A 15,345-nucleotide genomic window follows, 5' to 3' on the forward strand; every position below is an offset into this window, starting at 1 on the left:
ACTATGAATAGCTATTTCAAAAAAAGAGAATGGTAGAACTTCACCTTAAAGAGAACAAAAAGTACATTTTGAATTGGTTAGATGAGGCTATGGATCTTTCATGGCAATGTCAACGAAGAAAAATGAAACTCTAGATATATAAAGGGGAAAAAAGAGAGACAATGAGGGAGAAAAGTAAAAATAGAAAAAGAATTAATTTTGTAGAATAAAAAATATTCGCTGTGTACTCAAAATATAAGTGACAATTTTTATCATTTTCTCCAACACTTCACCTTTTTTTTCTCCTTAAATGGGGTAAGGGCATGCAAAAATGGAGAAAAAGATAACATGATATAAAATTGAACACCATCAATAAAATAAAAATACAATAGAAAATCAATTGAGCTACCGAGATTTCCGATAAAATTGTTCCGACCAAAATGACTGTAGGTTGTATCCCCACCATTCCCATGCCAACACCAGCGTCGGTTGCACGTATGAAGAGTCACTCTCTCACGTGTGAACACACTCCACTCTCATTGGTTGAGCTACTTTTAATTACACAACACTCTTTTCCTCAAAATCTCAAATCTACCTTACATTGAATTCAAACAACAAAGATTTTTGTTAATTCTTACATAGAGAGCAGCCAAAATCAACACTCTGTCAATAGCCTTAAGCTTTTTTATTTCCCTTTTTTTCTTTTCTCTCTCTTTCTATTGTGTTGTTTTGTATGTTTCTTGAAGTTCCAACTTTACAGCTCAAAGTTCCATTTTTCTATCTTTCTCTGTCTGGACTTTTTTTTTTGAGTGTTAGCTGTGAAATGAACTTTGGGTACTCACTTGCAGATCGAATCTAGCATTTTCAGGTACTGCTTTTATGTGGGTGTTTTAGTATGGTATAAAGGTTTAATTTTTATTTGTGGGTTTAGGATGACTCTTTTTTTTAGAGCTTTTGAGTGCTTAGATGGGGGTACTTGGTTTTGGGGTTTTGGTGGTTGTGGTTGTGTTAGTGTGTTCATAAAGCTTTGATCTTTGTTTGTTTGTTTTGATGATGCTCTTGTTTGGAAATTTTGGTGGATTGTACTGAGTGCTTTAGAGTGGGTGTGCACTGGTTCTGGGATTTGGTGACGGTGGGTTCATGTTTAGGATGACTCTTTTTTTTAGAGCTGTAGTTGGATTGTACTGAGTGCTTAGATGGGGGTACTTGGTTTTGGCCGGAAGGGGTTTTGGTGATTGTGGTTGTGTTAGTGTATGCATAAGGCCTTGATCTTTGTTTGTTTGTTTAGATGATGCCATTGTTTGGAAATTTTGGTGGATTGTACTGAGTGCTTTAGTGGGTGTACACTTGTTCTGGGATTTGGTGACGATGGGTTCATGTTTGGGATTACTCTTTTTTAGAGCTTTTCTTGGATTGTACTGAGTGCTTAGATGGGGGTACTTGGGTTTGGGCTTTTGGCATTTTGGTGATTGTGCTTGTGTTAGTGTATGCATAAAGCTTTGATCTTTGTTCATTTGTTTGTTTAGATGATTCTCTTCTTTTCTTTTGGAAATTGTGGTGGACTATACTGAGTGCTTTGTTCACTGGTTCTGGGATTCAGTGATGGTTCATGACTGCATGTTTGCATTTTCTGGTTTTTGATATTGGTTTTGTCTATGTCAGTAAGGTTTGATTTTCTTTATGTTTGTTTAGATGGATAATTTGCTCGATTGAACTCAAACTGTGATTGGTGTACATTGGTTTTGGGGTCTTGTGTATGTGTCTGCTTTTTGTGGAATTGCTGAAATCTGTAGTCTCGGTAGATGAATTTTTGGCTTAGAGGGTGAATGTGTTCCAGTGAAGTGGAAATGGTACTTTTAATGCTCTTATTTTTGGTTCATGATAGTAATTGGTTTGATTTCTGTTTTAGTTTGAGCAGTTAAAGGTTATACATCGGCCACCATTAGGATTCTAGGAACTAGTAAACATGTTAGAAGGAGGTTGTGTTAGAAATTTCCTTGTCAAGCTATAAATGAACAGATTCCTGGCAATCCATGGAAACACTATTGCTAATTGACTGAAGTGAGAAACACGCTGATCAGTTAATTTATTAAGATGTTAATTGTCACTCGATTTCATTGGCACCATGCAATTGAACCAATTCAAATGCTTACTTATTCAATGAGATTGGTGTTTAGTGAAACCACCATTATGAAATTGATTCTATTCAAAAAAATGATACTTAAGTCTTTTTGTGAACCTCCATTAGGAAAGAGAATTGTTAGATGCAAATGGTTTCTTCAAGAATAAAGAAGTCATTCTGGGGTTGAAGCTGCCAGTAGTTGTGATTGGGTTGATTTTGTTGGGTCATGGTTATTCAAGGAGCATTTATGATTAATTTGTGTACTTCTGAAAGTGGATGTTTATTCATTCGTTATTTGTTGCTATATGTTGTTGACATGCTATTGCTGGTAAGGATTTGACGAAAAATCCCATTTGAAGTAGTCAACTGGACAATTTACTTGAGATGAAAGATTTGGAGCGACTAAAAAAATCCTTGGCATGGGAATCAAAAGAGGTTTAAGAGCAAAAAGGTTATTTTTGACCTAGAAAAACAATTTAGGAGGTGTAGGAGAAGTTTGATTCAAAGAGTGCTAAGCCAGTGAGTACATATCTTGCTGCTATTTTTAGGTTGTCAGCTACCCAGTCGCTCTAGTAAGAGGAAGAAGGTAGGCATATGCTACATGTACCCTATTCTAGTGTAGTCGGAAGTATTATGTATGTATTGGTGTGTATATATCCAGACATTCCACAACAATGAGTGCAGTAACCCAATATGTGGCTTGTTCGGGTAAAAATTCATAGGGCGATTGACGAGCATTGAAATGAATTTTCAGATACTTGAAGTACTTCAAACACATGTTTACAGTTTGCAGAAAATACTAGCACTTTGAGTCAAACCAACTTAAAAGCACTTTTTGGCTTGTTTTGGTGTTTGACAAATTTTAAAAGTAGCTTTGCTTGAATTTGATTAGTATTCATGAAAACTGATTTTGCCCATTAGGGATTTTGTGGAGAAGATGGAACTTATTTACTATATCATCCAAAACCAAAACTAAACCAAGGTGAAGATTTGTAACATGGCCTATTCTTAGTATTGTTGGATAATATTTGGCCAAACAATTTAACACTGTCGGTCAAATATTGGCCACAATACAATAAGCCTTTTCTTGGAACAATCTCCACTCACTTTAGTGTATTGTTTCAGCGAGAAGGGAAACTGAATAGATTTTATGGTCACTTTCTGAAGATAAAGACCTGAGAGTTAGACCTTTATTTTGATAGGAAGGGTATGATTATCTTTCGCTAACCAATGTGCATGCTGAAGTTGGATATAGCATGATCCTGCTCTGGAGTTTGTAGTTACTCTCTCAAGATAAAGAGCTGAGGCTTCATTTTCAAAAAAATAAAATAAAAAAGAGTCTTCATTTGTATAGATGATATATAGATCAGATTATAGATTTGATAGGAAATCTGTAATTATCTCTTTTTGGAGGTAGCCAGCATACCCTTAATGCTGAAGAATTCAACCTTACCAGTTTCAAAAAAAAAAAAGAGTCTTCATTTTCAAAAAAAGATAAAGAGCTGAGTCTTAGACTTTTAGTTGGAAAACTCTTGGATAGTAATCTTATATAACGAAGTTAAGGGCCATAAAAGAAGATAAGAATTGCATGATTATCCTTGATCAACGAAGGTTTGAAAATCTCCTTGGGGTGGGTATGCAGCAAGATCCTGGCAGCTAAGTAGCATTTTTCTGAAACTTGGTTCGGGTAGCAAGGACTATTGTTCTTAACAAAAGACTTGAAAAATCAGTAGTCTTCTTCCTTGATTCATACTGTTCATGCATATTTCTATCATTTTGCTGAATTTTACAATAACAACATATCCAGCATAATCCCATAAGGGGTGTCTGTGAAGGATAAACCCTTACCCCTACCTTGTGGAGGTAGAGAGTTTTTTCCAATTTTTGCTGAACTTTCTCAACTAAATTTGTTCTTTGTATTCTACTTATCAGATTAATAAATGAGTTGTTCTCTGTATTCTAAAATAGATGTACTTAAGTAATTTGGTTGTCCAGTTTGGTCTTTAGTAGGATGTTTTAGAGAAAGTAATACATGTATTAGCCATGGTATTATTTAATACCTTGTTTGGAAGTGTTTTCAACGTATGTATAATTAATACATGCATTGGTTATACATCCTATTCAGTATTATAGGGTGTATAACTAATGCATATTAACCCATAGTATTAGCAATTCCAGGTTTATTTTTATTAATACATTGATAAACATGTTTAAAGACATAGTTCGTTGAATACACCAAACCAAATAGTGGATTAGAAATAATCTCAACATAACTAATCCTACCATGACTAATCCCATCATTATTGATACACACTATTCAATACTGTTCTTGTACACCCTTCCAAACAATCTTTACGAGTCTTAGGCCACAAAAGTACAATGGAAGAATAGTAACTCTCTTGGTATGACCATCCACTCTATATTTGGGAAGTTCTTTCTGGATTGCCAGATGTAGCCATCACATGACATGTATGACTCCAGAGGATAAGTCAACGTTTTCTGTGCACTTTTTGTAAGACAGAAGTGCCAACTACATATCAATTTAGTGTCAAACATTAGGAAATAATGTGCACCAATCTGTGAGAATTATCTATACATTCTCTGTTTAAGTTTTCTTCATTATTTCATTCATAATAGTTTACTTGATAGTTACAGGATTCTTTCTAATATCTTTTGCTTTGGTTGTTCCTCCAGGGATCATTTCTCTTTTCCATTGCTGGTTTTGTGGTGTTACATCTTATTTACTGTATGTCCAAGGGAACCGCAGCACAGCCTAGTCCGCCTGATGTTCTTCAGTAGCCTTATTATGCTTGATCAACGCCAAGATGGGCGGCTTCTCTTTGAAAATTCAGGACCTGTTGTTTTTAAGCGTGCTGTTGCTTTGCATTTTCCCAAGACTTACACTAGCACTCAATCTTGATGGTGCGATGCCACCCATTTCTTCAGCATTTCTTGCTTGATTTGTTTATTTAGTTACAGACTAGGCACTGTGTGGATTTTAATTGATGCGAGTATGATAAGATATTTAACATGCTTGATCCAGATGATATAACAAGTCTAGTTCCTTCGTCAGTTTCCTAAATCAAGGACTAGTATATTTCTGATATTTAGTTGGGATGATTGTGGGATGATATTGCATCGAAGCTTGTTTGCCTCTAATAATTGGATTTTTGCTAATTTCTGATGTTCTAATGCTGTTTAGTTTCTATTCAGTTGTTACTTTATACATTACTTGAATGTTATGCTAATACTACCTCACTTGATAATTGATTGATATCTGAAGTCTGTTCCATCTTGTAAGAGTTACACTTTAGTCCATACTTTAAACTTTTCTACATCTTTGCAGGTCAAGCGCTTGTCAATTTTAGGATCTTAATATCTGGTTCCGATGGTATTCTTGAGCAGTGGAGACCAGAAGATTCTGACCCATGTGGCTGGAAAGGAGTACAATGTGACACAAAATCAAAGAGAGTTACATCTTTGTGAGTATCTGTATTATTGTTAAAACATCTCTGCCGGTGATGTCATTGTTATGGTTCTAGTTATTTTTGACATATTTATTTTGGGCTCCACAATTCTGAAATATCTGAAACATTTTGATTCAACATAACACTAAATGAATGCTGAGAATCCCTAGTAGTTGTGATATAGTAATTTATGGATCAAATTGGATCTTTGATCTTGTAGAACTGAATTACAGCTGATCTTGACTGTATACGGAAGTGGTTTTCGATTGCATTATGTTACATTTCTGTAGGGCTGATCCTCTAGCACCATTTTACTGGGCTACTTGTCAAATTGCCTGAATTTGATATCTTCATCCAAATATCTTACAAAACATTATCTTTAAGTAGTTTTGTATTTAAGATCTGAGTTGCTTTCCGCAATTTGTATTGAACTAAGAAGAGACTAATTTTCCTAGCACTTAACACTGACCTATAATTTATATTAGAACACACTGATACTTGACTTCTAACATAGCCTATTTCATATTGGAGTCACTATTTGAACTACTACAATTGTTGTCTTTTGATCATCCAGAAGCCTCCCTAATCACAAACTGAGTGGATATATATCACCAGATATTGGGAAGCTTGACCAGTTGCAGTTTCTGTATGCTTCTTTTCCCTTTTATTCTTGTTTCCATTTATTGTTAGTGTCACTATACTATGCTAACACAAATCTCCTCAAATGCAGAGCTCTTCATGACAATAATTTCTATGGGGCAATACCTCCTGCATTGGGAAATTGTACAAAGCTGAAATCTCTGTAAGTTTTGCAATGAACTTCTTTGGTGTGACCTGCATATTTAATTCTCTTCTATTATTGAGGCGCTTGAGTTTCTGGTATTAAGCACTTGTGTGAATATGAAGAACTCCAACTACCTTACATGCTATTTGAAGGAGTTCTTGGGGATACAATATCCGTACTTCAGCTTCCCCACAGACCCACCTCCCAGCTCTTCCTTCTTCCCCTTAACCTCACTACCATCTGAATCGTACTATGCCTGAACCACACCATATTCTTATGACTCAATTTTCAGAAGAAACTCGCATTAATACCCTGGTTGGAATTTTTTGATTAGTTTGTTCAGTAAAAGAATTTATGCATTATATCATGATTGGTCCTCTTTTTGCAAAGTAACAAGGATACTTATACAAACTATAAAACTGACATTTCGTTTTGTGGAGTTTGAGCAAAAAAAGTTGAGTGCAAAACTCAATATCCTTATGGGGAGTGGACATATTTTATAACACTCTTTTCAGTTCATGTATAGATTAATCACTTCATCTCCGGTCATATTGCACCACCAGCATGTCATTGATAGATGTTGTAGTCCTTGCTATGCTACTAATCTTGATATGTAAAACAGAACAAACTAAAGCTGTATTTTGGTTTTGATAAATTCAAGAGAGGTTTGAGCGGCTTTTTTTCTTGGCGCTGCTTCAGAATTTGAAATTACAAAGTTAATGATGTACATGCTAACTAATTTGCTAGGAATTTTAATTCTTTTATGCAGGTTTCTACAGAGTAATTATTTAAGCGGATGGATTCCTGATGAGTTGGGAAACCTTCCTGAGCTTGAGAATCTGTAAGACTTTCTGTCTCATATTTTGAGTCTCTTTTCTCAGTTTCTGTGCATGCTGTTCTGCAGGTCGCAAGCTCCTTCATGGTCCGTTGACCTTAATCTGCATAAGCAAGCATGATATTTGGACAACATTTTGTTTTTTTGTAAATGACTGTACCCATGCAGCGAAAATATCTATCATTATATAGACACTAGACAGTCCTCGAATAAAAGGTGCAACCTTTTCCTTTTTTGACTTTTGACAGTTTGCACTTTCTAATACTAATACCCTGGTGAATTTACACACCTACCAGCCCTTCATTAGGTTTTCTTTATCAATTCTTCCTATCCTTCTTCTCAATGCTATCATGCTTTTGCCTGTCCATCTCACACAAACTCCAATTCAACTGTATGTTTGCCGTATAAGCTTTTGTTCTGTTTTATTTTTTAGGATAGGAAGCTGTATTTTCCGTATGTTGATTGTTACCACATACTACAGTACACTTTGTTGTCCTAAATGGATCTGCCTCTGCCCTGCTTATCCTGTCATCTTCCTTGCTAATTTGAACATCCTTGTGCATTTTTCCTCCCTCTGAGCATGAAGAGCCTTTGGAACGATAGGCAACTGGCGGTTCATTTGTTCTATTGTCATTGTCCGCTGTCCGGAGTTATTTGCATGTCTCATGGTGGTGTCATCTTCTCTACTGATGCAAGGTCTGAGGTAGCTGGAGGATTTCTTGAATTAGCTGGAAGGATTTTACAGTGAAGAGGAGGGACCATCATATCTACTGATTTCTTCTGCATGTGTCATATCTTAGGGATCTGGTTCTTGGAGTCATGAGTGTTTTTCTTGCTAGACTATTGGAGTCATGAGTGTTTTTCTTGCTAGACTGGTGTAACCTTTCTTTTCCCATTAAAAGAGCTAAGGAAAGTCGTGCATACTTTACCTCTTTACTGTTCCAGGAAATGGAGAGAAACCTAATTAAGAAATAAGAAGGCTTTACATAGCAGTTTGTTGGAAAAAAAAGATAAAGAGGTTTTAACAGAGGAAAAAGTGACATTTTTTGCTTAGTTTGATTTAGTCTGGGTAAAATTTTCTTATTACCTTTTATAAGTATGTAACTTCTAATGCAAATCTAATTGACCTGTCTCAATTCTACGCATGTGATGTTGAACTTAGTAATTGCTTCTACAGTCAAACAATTGATGTTGGTTTATTAATTTTGCTAGAGATCTTTCAAGCAACTCTCTCAGTGGAAACATTCCACCATCCCTTGGCAAGCTGAACAATCTTGGCATTTTGTGAGTGCCCTAAAAGTTCTTTTGTCGTAACTAACAACTTAAAGTGTAAAATGTTACTCAAGAGGTGAGGTTGGGTTGTGCTGCTGAATTAATATTTGTTGTTCAATGTTTACAGCAACGTGTCAACAAATTTCTTGGTTGGGCAAATACCTTCAGATGGACACCTTGCCAAGTTTGGAAATGATTCGTAAGTAACACCAATACAAAATCCTTCTTGTCAAGTGCATTTGAATTTTCAAAGCATCTATTTTGTCTATACTACTTTATAATCATTTCTTTACTCAGATTCTCTATTTGGTTTATGTAATGTTGACATAACTAATGTATGTCCATACGTTTGAAGCATCGTTATCAACTCCATATTATTTCTTTTTCAAATATCAGCGTCCTTGTGTGCCTAACTGTTTGTTTTCAGAAATCCACCAAAAAAGATTGTAATCAATTCTGGGATGACACTGAGGGTGTTGGCTGAATTGCCAATTGCATTTGAAATTAGGATTGAGGTCCTCAATTCTTTAAAGTCCTTAACCCCACACTGTTTAGTAAATTGTGTATCAGTGAAAATGAAGGGTATGCAGTTGTAGCCTTTGATACTATCTTTTGCTTGAATCTTGAGTAGTACCCATCATTGGAAGGGGGAGAAAGACTTGTATGGATGTGCACAGAATAGCTGCCTGATATGATTTTGACCTAAAACTTGTAATTTACAACTTGCCCTCTGGTTGGCTTGATTTACATGATTTCTGATTTTAAATTTATGACAGCTTTCTTGGAAATCGTAACTTGTGTGGCAAACAAGTCAGTCAGGACTGTAACACTGGAGGTTCTTCAATATCCCCGTCCCCGGATTCAGGTAAATGTTTACCCATTATCAACATAAAATAGTAGTCAAATATCAAGTCCAATTTCTGCCTGTAAGGGTGAATGCATATGGCAATATTGACAGAATCATTTCTCATCTGCTCAAGGACCCCTAGTGACAGAATCATTTCTCATATGCTCAAGGACCCCTAGTGACAGAATCATTTACCCCCAGTGCTTAGTTCAAGTGGCAAAAGTTGAGGGACTTGTGACTTGGGTCACAGGTTCGATCCATGCGCCATGTGAAGTAAGCCTGGTATTTAAGTGGCAAAGGGGTATAGGAGTGGACCCCTTATCCTGGAGTTTTGAGGTTGGTCCTAAGGGTTGGCCTCGACAGATTTGTCAGTCATGAAAAAAGGATTCCTAGTGTTTCGGCTGCTTAAGATGACAACTTGTCCTTTTCTGAATTTCCTTCATCAAGTAGACAAGAGAACATGACAAGTATACATTATTTTTTTTAGAGTGTTGAATTCTAGATTTTGTTGTTCTTCTAAAAATTAAAGACCTAGTATATGTCTTCTCTTTTTTTTTGGATAAGTATCTTCATATTATTAATTTCTAATATATATTAAGGTAATTCATGGCATTGCAATAGGTACAACTGCCTTTTGCTTTTGTGTAATGCATTGACTAGAATCTCAAATGATATTTGTGAAGGATTTGTTCATCTGTTAGGCTTTAACAAGAAAACTTATTACTTCAAATGGAAGAATCATTTAAGTATGCGGACTCATAGTTTTAAGTAGCAGCGTCATGTACTCTGGTTACGTAGCCTTTTCTACTGCTTCTTTGTTTCTCTGTTTTTTTTTTCTTTTGATTATTTCACTTCTTTCCTTTCATGTTTCATGGTAATATCTCATATTTTCCATTTTTCTCAGCCCAAAGCCAAAATAAGAATGGTCGACTACTTATAAGTGCATCTGCCACTGTGGGTGCACTGCTTTTGGTGGCACTGATGTGTTTCTGGGGATGTTTCCTCTACAAGAGACTGGGTAAAAATGATGGCAGAAGTCTTGCAATGGATATTTGTGCAGGTCTTAATCTAGAACCTATGTAGAAATTACCATTATAATGTTTTAATCTTTATTTGCTTTATGCTCTTAATTCCTTGTATAAAAGGTTTAACTATCCAATTGTTAAATTGTCAGGTGCATCTATTGTGATGTTTCATGGAGATTTGCCTTACTCTTCCAAGGACATAATCAAAAAACTGGAGACTCTGAATGAAGAGCACATTATTGGTTCTGGGGGATTTGGAACTGTATACAAACTTGCAATGGATGATGGCAATGTATTTGCTGTGAAGAGAATTATCAAGATGAATGAAGGCTTCGATAGATTCTTCGAAAGGGAGCTTGAAATTCTTGGAAGTATTAAGCATCGGTATCTGGTAAATCTGCGAGGATATTGCAATTCTCCAACATCAAAGTTGTTGATATATGACTTTTTATCTGGAGGTAGCCTAGATGAAGTTCTGCACGGTGAGACATACTTTCCTCTGTAAAATATCTTGTGCTCTACAATTGGTGAAAATGTTTGTTATTTTGTGGATTTAGCACATAAGCTGGGTTCGGTGAGAATTTCTGGGTTCTCTCTTTAAATTGGCAAATTATTTGAGATTTTAGCAGTCTTGATATTCATAGCACAATAGGGTTATTTATCTTTCCTGTATAACACCTGATTGAAATTTGGGTTGTGTGGTTCAGTTGGGAGATAAAACGCGCAAGTTAATAATAGTAACAGTAAACAGAAACATAAGTTATATTGGATATATATGCTTTTGTGGAAGCATGAAAGACCTGCTGTTTTTTAAATGCAAAATTCATATGCTGATAAGAGCAAACATACTAGACTGGGGTCTAGTAAGAATGAGGATAAATTATGAACAGGGATCACTTTCTACTGCTATTTTGATTGATTCAACCAGTGAAATATAGTCCCAAAAAGTCTGCCAGATTGTCACTGGGACAGAAGGGAATGCTGTAAAACCAGTGTTCAATATGCAATTGATTGGAAAAATATTGTCAGCCTTTGGAGAAAGTTTCTGAATGGGATTGACTAAACTTGGTGATGATGTCCTAATGCAACTCTAAACTTACTTGGGTTAGTACCCATTGGCTTGATCCTATAAATTTCTTACCTTTTAATACAAGTAAAAGTGGATAATGATTACATCTTTGGCTGGTGCAGATGGCACTCCGGAAATGTTTTCACGTCTAGACAGTTACGAAATAGTGGAGAGTAACTTGCTAACTAACCAAGACACTCTGATGGCACCAAAGAATATCTTGGTGTGTCATTGATGTTTCATATGTGTTCTATATTTTGTGTAAATATTGCTATAGATTTTTTGTTATGATGATGACATAACTTGAGCTTAAATGGAAACATGGTCTGAGGATTCATATAGCTGATCCCAACTTGTTTGGGTTGAGGCTTAGTTGTTGTATTGCTGTAGAACTTAGAATATGGACTTCGTTTTTATAAGAAACTTTGAATTTACACAATTTAATTCCTTTGCTTTAGTTTACCAGATGGCTAGCTTGCAGCCCTTTTATGCAGCTATATTGCATGAGAACCACTTGCACACTTATGGGAAATGACAGTACAATAGTAATATGTAGCTAATTTTAATCCATAGTATGGTACAATCACTAGGAAAAAATAATGTTTGTCAAAAATTGTTGAATATCTCGATGAGCCAGTGTTCTTCTATCCAATAGAATAACAAAATGAGTGTCATGTTTGGGAAGTGGACAGTGACATGATGTTTGCTTTCGGCATCTAGGGTGGAAAACAACGCTGGAAGCAAAGAGAATAATAAAAAAGATGACATTCCCTTAAGCTAGTTCATCTTGCATGTCAAGTTGCTGTAATAATAAAAAATGATGACATTCCTTTAAGCTAGTTCATCTTGCATGTTAAATTGCTGTTGCTGTTTAGATATTTTCATATCTTCAGGGTTGAGAGTTTTAGATTTGACTATTGTTTTTTGGGTCCATTTAAACATCATTTTTGAAATATTTTATACAGAGAGATCTGAGCAGTTAGACTGGGGTGCACGGCTGACTGTAATCATGGGAGCCGCGAAAGGGCTGGCATATTTACATCACGATTGTTCTCCTCGAGTAATACACCGTGACATAAAGTCTAGCAACATTTTGCTTGATGGAAACTTTGAGGCTCGAGTATCTGATTTTGGACTGGCCAAATTACTGGGGGATGAGGAGTCTCACATCACAACAATTGTAGCTGGCACATTTGGGTATTTAGCTCCAGGTACACCCAATGATTAGACATTTATCATCACCTTCTACTTAGGAAGTTGCATATATTAAACTATGCATGGAATGAATTTCTGCTGCTACTATAGTTGAAACTGGGGAGAGAGCGATCTGGTTTCCTCTTCCTGTAATCAGGTTTCACTACTTTTCAAATACAAACTGGTTACTGCTTGTCTGTAGAAGTTGCACCTGTGATGTATTTCTTTCTCATGCTTATTTTTCTTGATATTGACAAAAGATAATATGAGGCCTAGTTAAATGACAGCGGGAGGGAGGGAGGGGGAGGAATGGTTCCACATCGAAGGTTTCTCTTGAGGCACCGAACATACTGTTTTCTAGCATATTCATCTCTGCCGCATCAAGTTGTAACATGTGATGAGAGGTTATCTATGTGCTTAAAGAATTTAGTTCTCCTTGCTATTCCATGTGGAAATCTGATTTTGTATGCTTTCACTTTGGGCAGTTGATTTCTGCTTCACTTGATATATCGCCTTTTGTTTTACAGCTTATGTGTTTCTCTTCTCTATCTTTTTTTTCAAGAATACATGCAGAGTGGTAGGGCTACAGAAAAGACAGATGTTTATAGTTTTGGAGTTTTGGTTCTTGAAGTCATAAGTGGGAAGCGGCCGACTGATGCATCATATATTGAGAAGGGCTTCAATATTGTTGGCTGGGTATGTTGTGTGATTAAGCGCATCTTACTTCTAATCATAAGTGTATTCTCTCTTGGTTGAAATTCCTTACATTCTTTTTGTGAGGTAGCTAACATTATTTTTTAAAACCTACAAATGTCATCATGGCTACTTGCTGGCATGGTTAACCATTTTGCCCATTATCTCTAGTTATGCATATAATTTATCGTGGTCTCATTCTTTTTGGCTGTTAGAGCCCAAACTGCAGAGATGCATGTGAGCTTCACTTGAGGTCTCTATTGGAGCAAGGTTAAAACTTAAAATTATCTAAAGAAAAACTAAGTGGGCTAATTCATCATACCATCATAAGTAGTTCCTCTCCTCTGTAGTTTTATGTTTCCATAATTGCATATCGTGAGATCCTAAATGGGCAAGGCTGGAAAGTTATTTGCTACTTTTAGCTTTTGCCCCAACCCCAACTCCTTTCCAGTTCCTCTTCCCACTGATTTTGCAACTACTGCCATGCTCCTATCCTTGTTGTTGGGGGGGGGGGTGAGAATGATATTACTAAGGTTAGAGAGGTAGAGGGAAGCATGCTGGTGGGCAAGTAATTCCAACTTTTAAGATTAGATGTGACAAGTGTTTTAAGCTGCATTTTTTGGCTCAATAAGCCAAAAGAGGTTAGTTTCTCAACAAAAAAGAAGCAGCAAAAAGAGGTGGTTAGTTGAGTATGCATAAGGGCTGGACTGAGTGTGGTATGAGCACAAAATTATTAAGGTAAAACTTGTACTGTAGACAATCAGTATGATGGTTTTGCAACGATATAAAACAGTATTAAGTCTTTGTGGCCATTAATCCATGAAGAATTATATAGGGACAATAAGGACAAATTTGAAGCAAAATGAACCGAAGAGTGCAAATAGGAGAATGAGGAATAATGATGAGCCTTTTCCCTCCAGATAGGTAGGAATGGGTAAGAGCCTGAGGGAGAAGACTGTTTATGCACCAAAACAATGTTAAAATCTGCAAAAAATGATAAAAAAAAGTTTAAATCATTTTAAAAAGAAACGCATATCATTGATATATGCACCTGACTAAACCAAATATTGTCACTGATCAAATCAATTTTAAGAACAATCCAAAATCAGTCTATAGTTTTATGGTTGTTTGATCAAACTATATGAAAACCCAAAACAAATTGGACCATTTGGTAGAAAATCATTCCAATTACCCTATTTACTATTTGCAAAAGATTTTTCCCACTTTTTGTAGTGAAGTATCCAGTCCGAGTAGGATGATATGACTTGCATTGTAGGTATTTTATTCAAATCACTGGTCTTCTAAACCCCTGTCATACTCATCATGCAGCTGAACTATTTAGCATCTGAGAATAGACGGACAGAGATAGTTGATCCGCTTTGTGAACGAGTGCAGACTGAAAGCCTTGATTCCCTGCTTTCAGTTGCCACTCAGTGTGTTTCTTCAAGCCCCGACGACAGGCCCACAATGCACAGGGTTGTTCAGATTCTCGAATCTGAAGTCATGACTCCATGTCCCAGTGACTTCTACGATTCAAGCTCGGATTGAAGTCTTAAAGCTAGAGATGTGAAGAAAATTAATGATTTGAGTTTCCATCTGCAACTTCATGCAGTAAATTGAGGAGTGATGCAAGCATTTTATGGGAATTTAAAGTCTGCAAAGACTCTTCTATTGTACTATATTTATCGATTCTTTCTGCAGATGAGCAACAAAATAGATCAGTTCAACTGCCATCATTCCTCAAATTCAGAGTTGCTAGTTAGTTATCACGAGGTTCAGCGTGCTTAATCCTGTTTTTGATTTCATCATTTTTCTCCAGTGCATTGAGCTTTTCATTTCACCAGGGGAACGGAATCTGTACGAGTGGCATGAGCAATCAAATCCCTTTTGTATCTTTCATTTGCCTTTTGTTTGTAGGTTTTCTTGCTGTAATTGTATATGGAAATGATTGAATTGATTTGACACTTGCCTTTTGCTAAGTTGATATCCTTTTTGTATATTATGATGCTTCCCACAATAGCTGATATAACAGTTGACTGCAGTTATTTTGCCTTTTCA

General features: G+C 36.1%; 1 protein-coding gene across 1 annotated transcript; it reads left to right on the forward strand.

Annotated features, from left to right (window-relative positions):
- The first annotated feature begins 570 nt into the window (after nucleotides 1–570).
- Nucleotides 571–15,345, forward strand: LOC102581055 (LRR receptor-like serine/threonine-protein kinase FEI 2). Its single transcript, XM_015304412.1, has 14 exons — nucleotides 571–847; nucleotides 4,796–5,023; nucleotides 5,448–5,583; nucleotides 6,143–6,214; nucleotides 6,299–6,370; nucleotides 7,122–7,193; nucleotides 8,400–8,471; nucleotides 8,587–8,658; nucleotides 9,236–9,324; nucleotides 10,211–10,366; nucleotides 10,481–10,813; nucleotides 12,366–12,611; nucleotides 13,157–13,290; nucleotides 14,617–15,345. The coding sequence occupies exons 2-14, from the start codon at nucleotides 4,927–4,929 to the stop codon at nucleotides 14,833–14,835; spliced, it is 1,770 nt and encodes a 589-aa protein (XP_015159898.1). The 5' UTR covers nucleotides 571–847; nucleotides 4,796–4,926; the 3' UTR covers nucleotides 14,836–15,345.

The sequence above is a fragment of the Solanum tuberosum genome, unplaced genomic scaffold (assembly GCF_000226075.1).
Source record: "Solanum tuberosum cultivar DM 1-3 516 R44 unplaced genomic scaffold, SolTub_3.0 scf00535, whole genome shotgun sequence".
Lineage (NCBI taxonomy): Eukaryota > Viridiplantae > Streptophyta > Magnoliopsida > Solanales > Solanaceae > Solanum > Solanum tuberosum.

What these genes read in the sequence shown, in the direction of transcription:
- LOC102581055 (XM_015304412.1), top strand. Translation starts at nt 4,927, where the DNA reads ATGGGCGGCTTCTCTTTGAAAATTCAGGACCTGTTGTTTTTAAGCGTG. An exon ending in TCAAAGAGAGTTACATCTTT is followed by an intron (nt 5,584 to 6,142) that starts GTGAGTATCTGT and finishes TTGATCATCCAG; the next exon opens with AAGCCTCCCTAATCACAAAC. An exon ending in TGTACAAAGCTGAAATCTCT is followed by an intron (nt 6,371 to 7,121) that starts GTAAGTTTTGCA and finishes TCTTTTATGCAG; the next exon opens with GTTTCTACAGAGTAATTATT.